The 9,343-nt window shown below is 44.4% G+C and overlaps 1 protein-coding gene across 1 annotated transcript; it reads right to left on the bottom strand.

Moving 5' to 3' along the window:
* Positions 1 to 4,961: 4,961 nt before the first annotated feature.
* LOC118793155 (inositol 1,4,5-trisphosphate receptor-interacting protein-like 2) lies at positions 4,962 to 7,928 on the bottom strand. Its single transcript, XM_036551189.1, has 2 exons — positions 6,161 to 7,928; positions 4,962 to 5,348 (listed from the first exon to the last, which is right to left on the bottom strand). The coding sequence occupies exons 1-2, from the start codon at positions 7,627 to 7,629 to the stop codon at positions 5,327 to 5,329; spliced, it is 1,491 nt and encodes a 496-aa protein (XP_036407082.1). The 5' UTR covers positions 7,630 to 7,928; the 3' UTR covers positions 4,962 to 5,326.
* Between the last annotated feature and the right edge of the window lie 1,415 nt (positions 7,929 to 9,343).

Genomic DNA, 9,343 nt, shown 5'->3' with positions numbered 1-9,343 from the left:
ATGGAGACTACAGGACCCATCACCTGTTGCTGTGCGAGCTGTGTCAGCACATAGTAGTCTTGCTTTTGCACAAGGCTAGTTACTACTCTCTGTGACATGTTTTAAAGTTGGAGATACACATTTCAATCTCCGTGATTTATCCTTGGATTCTTTTTTTTTTTTTTTCTTTTGGATTATTCATGGGAGTATTTGAAACTATGTATGTTCTATTCCTATTTACAGTTTTATCTAAACATAAAGATGCATGTATTGGTCACAGCATATTGCCCCACAATACATTTTTGAACCAGGTTGTGGATTTGAATTATTTTAGTCATAAGATGCCTCTCCCTACTGGAAAAGAAACAGAAGAGACACAAGCAAGGAAAGAAAGCTTACAGCGCCCCCTCGTGTCAAAACTAAAACTTATAGCACTAAATAAATATCTTCACTGAGCTCTGGAATAGCAGGAACACTAAGTGGTGAATGAGGTGCATGAGAAGGCCATTGCACGGTTTCAGTGGAGTGAGTGATTATATGGTGGAATATGGAAGAAGCACTGATGAAAAAGTACTCTGAAATCCGAAGTGTGCTCCTTCAGCTGATCAGAGGGAAAAGGGAAGGCGTAAGATGAACAGAATTATTTATGACTGTTAGCTTCATCTAACAACAAAGAGAACACAAGGTTCTGTGGAAAACCAAGCAGAATCAGCACCTGATCGTGCACATGATTGTGAGCACAGTGTTTGAGATCACTTACCAGACCCGTAGCAGTGACTCATATGTGGGTTGGTACGGGCTTGTGTAGTCACATGTGTGACTGCGCTGTCACGTGTGTGTGACTGTGTGGCGGCATGTGGACCTGTGGCATTTATGTCCCCGCTGTGAGGTGAGAGGAGTGACTTGTGTTTCAGCTGGAGGTATCTGAAGAAATTCCACCTACACTGAAACCATCATAATTCCTTACCAAAAAATAATTTAAAAAGGATGTTGACTGACATGGACACACGTAGCATTAAAACAAAAGCAAGACTCAATATATGGGTTTGATTAGGGCCATTTAAAATCATCTACCTTTATGGTCAGTGAATGTCCAATCAGGAGGACCCCCCAGTAGACAAGCGTTTCCTGTTTCCAAGGGAGGCAGGGCCCTTGTTGGTTAGGGCTTGCACCCACAGTGCTGATAAGGTGTGGCACCACAGCTAGAGCTTTATTATATATATTTCACCTCTTCTCCTTCCTGCAGCTCTGGTCATGCTGCCAGAGGGGCAGCCCACCCAAGAACAGCGTACAACTGCTGGAGGGAGTACAACACTAACACTTTAAACCACTGTTTTCTAGGCCTTGACTGGACCAAGAACGTACTGACTGTTTAATATAATCCATTTCCCAAAATGTACCAGGTTTCAGTTTCGGCCATAAAAGCATGTTAGCAGTCTAGATTTTCCAGCTGTTTCATACTTGAAAATAAGTAAAACAAAAACCCCTTTCAGTGTACTGGGTAACTCTGAATGACAGGAAGCATGAAATGCCATTTTTGACAGAAACAGGTGAAGTAAGTGAATCTGAGGCACTCCCAGCCACAATGAAATCTCAACTCCCACTCTGTCTGGATGTGAGTAGGTGTGAGGGAGTAGACCAAACACACAAACAGCTCGCACAAGGAAATGGCTGTAATCGAAATGAATACCACTGTGTGGTAAGTCTCAAAGTACAGACAAAACTAAAACGGGCTATGCAAGCACAGCCCAAGATACTCAAAATTCGGTACATAAACATCTTTACATAACAGGAAAGCTTTCAAAATTGCTTTTATTTTAGCAAACATATCATTTATGACAGAAGAGATAAAAACCTTAAATGATATGTAAAATGGGTTATATATAAAACATACATTGCTTGAACATCATTGTTATTTCATTGAACAAAAAATAAATAAAACATTTTGTCAGAAAATACTCCATTTCAATTGGTGTGCATAAAACAAATATCACCAACAAACATATACATATGTAGTTTTGATGCACTTGCTGTGATCAGCAGGGAATGCCTTGTTTGGATGGGCCTGTAGGATTCTGTCATATAAAATTTACACAAACACATCAATAAATAAACTTAATCTGACAACCTATAACTTTAGGCATACAGTACCCTTTTCAATTTAATGCTAGGGATATAAGTAACTACATAACAGCAAAATAACAACATAAACCCTTATGACAAAACAAAATGTGTGTCAAATATTGCAATATCAGTTATTTCTACTTTTCCTTTCCTTTGTATTATTTATGCATAGATTGCAGAATATAAGCATTACATGCTGCTATCGAATTCTGCACAGCTTCAGAACTTGTATTACAAGCATACAACTGTATGTATAATAGTGGCAACAAATAATAGTTGTAATACATGATACATATTTTGGAATTTTTTATTACTTTTTGTTGATGAAAGTTGATGAAAGCAAATCTGATAGCACAAGAACCCCACAGTTCCTATTTTTGTGTTTATCATGGTGGCCTGTGCTCTTTTTCCTTCTGCTTGCCATCTGAAGCAGCTTATAAATCTCCCCTTTTGATTGGTATAATACTGTATGTTATGAATTCTCCTAAAAAGCTGAGAGCATTTTTGTTAGCCTGGCCACTTTTTGATGGCCACTTTAAATCATTTAACTATAGAAACTAACAGAAATAAGTTTAATCATTTCCTATCTTTTGGAATCATCATATTTGGTTTACTCCTGACACCGCTGGATTACTTTATGGTTAGCCCTCTATTGCAGCTGAACATTATCCAAAGGACCAAACAATGGAGGTAACACAATGTGTCTAAATGTATATGCATTAAATCATGACTTGAATATGGCATGTGGTGTAGTTTAGAGGAGGACCCAAGAATGCCACAATAATTCATTAGTACATGTAACACACACTCCATAACATGTGCTACTTTGGGGATTTCCCTCAGTTCCAGGGTTGCCTGGGAAACAGTGGAGCTCCTTTTGGTTGAGCTCCATGTACAACATTCTCAGGGAAGCCTCTGGGAATCCAGCCTAGTTTGCATTCTCAGATTCTCAGTCCTCTGTCATTTTATGCTTGTGGATATGGGTTCACAATGCCCACCATAACCACAGGTGCAAATAGTATTTGTAAAAACCAAATGGATTAAGTCCTGAAGACATAACAGAACTGAGTCGATGATACCTACATATGCCATTTTATAATTGCACTTATGAAGAGTATTTCCAATTGGCTGCAATTTTGACCATTACATCGGGATGATGTAATTTTATGGTCATATTGCTGCTTGTTCTGGGACGGTAATCTGAGTCCCTTCCTCTGCATTGGCCATTCTGCTTTTGTCTCTCTTGCGCTCCCTCTTTATCAGAGCTGCTTATCTGTGATTACAGCAATCAGCGCATTCCTCAAGGTCAGAGAAAAAGAATGTCAACAGCTAGGGAAGGCACCGTATCTGCCCGCACGGAGAGTGATTTTACATCTGAGAATGTCCAGAGGCTGTTGATGAACTTGCATAGAGTGCAGGGCGTCTCCCTCTAAGGGAGCAGATAGGGCGATCTGACCAGCTGGGTGACACTGGAGCACAAACAGAAGGTCAAGCAGAACCCTGCCGTACATATTGTGGAGCAACTCCCACACCGCAGCACCAACCACAATCTGACCCTGAGCAACTGCTGTCTCCTAAATCTGCTGGGACAAGAAGGAGAAAGCCTATCTGTTCTGGTTTTTTGTTTTCAAACACTTGTGTTCTTCTGGAGTACCAAGTGGGAAATGTACAGACGCTATCTTGGATACCTGCCTCATACTCCTGCAGCAGCAGCCAAAAGGCCTTTTATTTAAAAAATAAATACATAAAAAATAAAAGCAAGTTACCATGCCGCGGAGGCATGGAGTTTCTTTATACTATATAAAGCCTTGCAGTGAAATACGCTGCATTTAACTTAAACAGTACCATTATGTTTCTGTTGAAATGGTCTCCCTTAATGCCAATGAAAGAGTTGAGATACAGTGATATAATTTTACTCTCACGCAAGTTTATGTGACTACAGTACAGCAGAAATGACCATGATGTAGTCCCTTCATCCAGTCTTCAACCATCTAACCACCCAACAAAACACCCACCTTATCAGGCCCATAACATAGCAGGAACCAGTCAAGGTGCATTATTATGCTTCTAGTCCTCTGTAATCTAGCCGTTATTCCCTGTCCTTTGGTTAAAGCACCGGACTCTAGATCTGAGGGGTATGGTTTCAGCTCTCAAATGATGAACTGCTGTTGTACCATTAAGCAAAATTATGTACCCCAGCATCTTCTTTAACTTCATGCCAGATATTATTCTAATTCCTGACAACAGGTTTGTTTCCCTATGTTTTCATTGCTGTTTGCCAAAGCTTTGTTTTCAGCAAGCGAAATTTTTTTTACTCATCAAGTTCCTTAATTTGCATCCTGTTTTGCTTTTAAGCAGCCAATACGGCCATTTACAGAAGTTACAGCTAGTGCATTAGAGAAGAGAGAAATATCTTCTTTTCCTCTTTTTATGGCAAGTAGTCACAGATGAAGTAGACGGTTTGCATCGCTAATCTCAATGCATTGAAGTGTGTCGTTGGGCAATTGTTATCTTGATTTCCCTAAGGAAATCAGAGTCCCTGACAGATTAGGTAGGGGAGAGTGACCCCGAATGCTGAGTGGCATCTCCATAGCGACAGGCTGTTGAGGTGTGTCCCCAGAGAATAGATGAAGACCTGCTGGGTGACACACATTGATGAAGGTCAGAGATACTGTGCAATGTCTGCCACAGACACATGAATGGAAGGGTTGTTAGCATGATTGGTACAGGTTAAACCTGTTTTGTCTAAAACCCATAACTCAACTTGAACCCATCTGAGCTATTTTTCATGTACATTATATGTATTTTTTTTGTATATTAAAAGCACCACACCTGTGCTAATTTCCATGAGAGTGTCAAGTGTGCTCGTGGCCTATTTAGTTCTGGTTACAAATCATATGTAATAGCTTTGACCTGCTCCCCTTGTCTCAGACAAAGAGGGCCCAAATTCCATGGGCCACACAGAAGAAGATGTTACATTATCTTTCGCAACCAAGTTCCAGTTGCATCATTTCTTTCCAAGAAGGCTCTTGCATGTGTCCCTTCAGGTACTGCAGGTCTGTGTCTGCCATACATTTGAGATTGTGAAAACAGCTACCACACAACTGCTGGCTATGACTCACAACAAACAGCTCTAACCATCTCTGAACTGGGTGTTCTTTCCCATCACATGATGAGGAAATTCAGACAGTCTTACCATGGTCACTGAGAGTTTCCATGGGTTTCAAGCCCCGGAGTCTGTAATACTGTTGAGGCAAAATTTAGAAACATTTAATGCTCTGAAAACTAATCTTAACAAACTATTTCTTGCAATAGCTGAAAACAAAAATTTTCACTTTGGCTAAAATAATATAGACAGCCACATGGTTGATATCACATCTGGTGCTGCTGTTAGAGACTGTAGAGCTGTCATGTCACAGCAGGGATAAGAAAATGTCTTGTGATATCTTCAAGCTGGTCTGAACCTGTGACTGTACATGCATTGTCTGAGATAGCTGGGCCAATCCTCTCAGTTGCCTCCAGCTTCTGGTCTCCTGACAGACATACAGAGCAGCTCTAACAGGGTTCTCAGTGACAATGTCCCTGTTATGTTATTAGGCAGCCAATAATACATATCAGTCCTGCATCCAAATTATTCTGCATCAGCCAGTGTGAACTCCTATCAGTAAAAACACTGACCTTAACATCTATAAACACAAATGAGTCTAGTCACTTCTAAAACAGGCTGGTTTATGCTAAAGTATTTTCAATGTTACACGTACCCCACTGGATGTTGTATGCGTACGGTTCTTCAAGTAAGATCAAGTTAAATTAATCTTTCTGCTTCAGAACTATGAATATGAACAACATTATAAACAAAACTAGGAATACAGAATGGCCAAGGGTTGCATCTGTGTTCTGCTCTAAACTGCATTCCAGGACAAATCACCCCAACCTCATGAGCTGAGAGCTTTGTGAGCCCCAGAGCAAAATATTGATAACTCTCCTGCCCCTTATTCAGACTTCAAAAATGGTGAAATTCACCACTTGCCTACACTCCACTCTGGATTGGACCTACTCTGTATCCATGTGCTTGCAGCGCACCCCCCTCGCCAGACTGTCCCTCTGGGGACAACCGAGGCGAATCAGCCTGTGCAGATGCGTCCAGGAGTAGGCCAGCCGGGCAGACACCAGGTCCAGAGAGGCCGGGTTGAAGTTGGCCAAGAGGTTGGACGAAGCTGTGTCCTTGAAAGGCTTTGGCAAGGCAAGAAATTCAGGCAGCAGCCCGGTGTCACCTCCCAGGAAGAGGTGGCCCAAGCTACGGCGCTGCAGGCTGTCCTTTAAGGTCCTCAGCAGGTCCTCCAGCCTGTCCAGGAGATAACGGTCTTCCCAGGCCTCCGGGGGTGTGCTCAGCAGGAGTCTCAGCCATGCCGTCTTCAGGTAATAGGAGGACAGTATGGCTCTCCACTCTGCCCCTCCGCGGCTATCCAGGGCCTGCCCGCTCAGGTCCCGCACGGCCTTCACAATCTGCAGGCACTTCAGATGACAGGAGCCGGACGGCACCCTGCCCTTCAGCCAGCTCAGCAGTTTCTGCTCCTGCCGGGGGAAGTACACTGTCCACAGGTCCTCTTGCTGGGGCCCCCTCGCCGCCGGCACCAGAAACACGCCGTCCCCCAGGGGCACGGCGGGGATGAGCCGCACACCCATGGAGATGTGGCAGCAGACGTAGTCAGAGCGTGGCGTGAGGCGCAGCAGTATACGGTCGTCGCTCAGCGACAGGCCCAGCAAGCAGCGCTGCTCAAAGGGGTAGCGCACGGCGGAGAGGCAGCGCTGCACTGTGGGGTAGAACCAGCGCAGCACCGCCGCTGGGGTCAGCCTGTAGGCGCCGCCCGCCCTGTCGGTGCTCAGGAAGGCCTCGGTGAAGGCCTTGTGCTGCCTCGCCCACTCTGACTTGCGAGGAGTCTCCAGGATGCAGAGTGGCGGGCCACCACTGTCTCTGGCACGGCCGCTGGGCTCCATCTTCAGGCCGCGGGGGAGCCGTAGAGGGACCAGGATGTCGAAGCAGTCGGGACGGCCCACCTTGTGCTCCTCGTAGGCGCTGCCGATCTGCACGAAGTCTCCGCGAAGACCCAAAGAGGACTCTGGTGGGATCTCGGCACGTCCCGCCCTCACCAGCTCGCTTACCAGCTTAGCCACATGTGCCTTGCTGTGTCCAAGAACATGGGGTGACAGGCGCACCTGCCTCTCATAGTAGTCTTCCAGAAGCTCCTTCCTGGAGGAGCCTGCTCTGACGGGAGCCTCAGGGGCCTCATGGGTGCCCCTCTTGGTCTTGCTTTGTTGAGACGAGCAGTACCTGATGAGGAAGTAGCAGAGACCGAAAGCAAAGGCAAACTTGATCAATGAGAGAATCCCCAGGGTCTGGTCAGGACATCCATCAGACCCAGGGTTGGGGCCCCTTCGGAAGGAGTGTTGCAGCACCAGGAAGGCTGTGAACACACAGAAAACCAGCGGCCAGAACACCCTGAGGTTCAGGGTGTACACGGTCATGCTGGCTCTCCTTGGCTCCCCTCATCTAGGCCCGGACAGCGCGGCAGCAACGTGGGCTAGCCCATGGTGACTCAGCCTCAAACAGCCCCTGAAGCTCAGCCTCTCTGGATCCTTACTCCTCCGCCACAGCTGGAACACACTTGCACTCCCTTTTCCCTCTCCAGAGTAGATGAAGAAAAGAGACTGCTGTAAAAAGTTCCACTTCTGTAGTCAGACTTTTTGAAGCTATGATGTCTCTCTCTATCCGCTGTCTGAAAGTTCAGCGTTGATGTCGATAGTTTTCAGAGCTGAGCGTATAGTTTCTGTGAGCCCAGAGGAAATACCAAACTCTCAGCAGAAGATTTTCAGTTTAAAAAAAGAGGAGCTCTGAGCCTGGAGCCCAGGCACTTTTGCCCCGCCCTCCCTTTCCTCTTAAAGAGACAAAGCTCATTATAACACATCTGTACATAACAGCGCAGAGAGGCTGAACAGACACAATTCAAAAATAGGATTTTGTCTTGAGGATAGCAGATACAATTCAGAAATAGGAATTTGTCTTGAGGATAGCAGTATAAAAAAAAAGAGAAACTGGGCGTTCTTTTTGTCATAAGATGGATGCAAAATGTATTCAAAATGAAGCCCATGAAAAATGAATTATGGAAACCAGAACTTCAGATCTCAAATGGCCAAATGTACTCACAGGCAGAAAGGGAACAGCGACTCGAGCATAATGAAATGCCTCCATACACATGCCAGAATGAAATCTTTCAGCTGGCCAATATGCAGTAATTATGAGGAATGACTTCAATAGAGGTGTGGCTCTAAATTAGACAAGAGGCCGTTATGCCTCTGTCATAGAGTGAAAGGGCTGACACAATGTAGACTCAGTTTTCTGCTGAACTCCATGACCCTGACCTCATTCACACACACACACACACACACACACACACACACACACACACACACACACACACACACACACACACAAACACACAAGACCCTTCATTCCCGCCTAACACATGTATACTTTACAAGGTACTGTCATGGGTCAGCACAATCTGTCATTCTGAAATCCCTGTGTCCCATGGCAGTGTACAGCTACTCTATAGTTTTAAAATGAGATCATTTACATCTGCATTTATTCTTTTGGAATTTTTTTTTCATCCAGAGTAATTTGCAAAGCACAGTTATTAACAAAAGAGAATTCATTACTCAACAGTACATATGTTTATGGTATGATTGTAACAAATACTATGATATATTTCAGTAAAGTAGGGTTAAGTTGATAGTGATATTAAGGCATTTGTATTTGAATGTAATTAAATTAGCCCTTGTTCCTCTTTTCCTGTGCCAGATGCTTGTCAGAGTGTACCACACCTTTAAAATACAAGTCTGCACACAGCCAATGTTTTGATAACAAGAAACTTGTTTGTGTTTAAACAGTCCACTCCCCAACTTTTCATTGACTCCAAAGACTGGTAAAAAGGGGTACAGCTCTGGATAATAACACAAAATGCAGAACGTCTGGTTTTATCGCAGGACAGCCCAATCACCCCACCCCCACCAAACCAGGCACGGCCTCAGCGGGCCCTGCCAGTGTTTGTCAGACAATACCATCGTTTTGACACATGCATGCGGGCTCAGGCCTCAGACCATGAGAAAACAATCAGCAGAGTCTGGAGGAACTTAGGTCACCGCCAGCACCACGCTCTGGAAGGAAGTGTTATTTATACAA

This window comes from Megalops cyprinoides, chromosome 1, assembly GCF_013368585.1.
Source record: "Megalops cyprinoides isolate fMegCyp1 chromosome 1, fMegCyp1.pri, whole genome shotgun sequence".
Lineage (NCBI taxonomy): Eukaryota > Metazoa > Chordata > Actinopteri > Elopiformes > Megalopidae > Megalops > Megalops cyprinoides.
Note: the sequence above shows the minus strand (reverse complement) of the source record. Positions and strands in the feature narration are given on the sequence as shown.

Coding starts and splice junctions, on each gene's coding strand:
- LOC118793155 (XM_036551189.1), bottom strand. CDS start 7,629: ATGACCGTGTACACCCTGAACCTCAGGGTGTTCTGGCCGCTGGTTTTC. Junction 5,349..6,160: donor TGCAAGCACATGGATACAGA/GTAGGTCCAATC, acceptor TTGCCTCAACAG/TATTACAGACTCCGGGGCTT.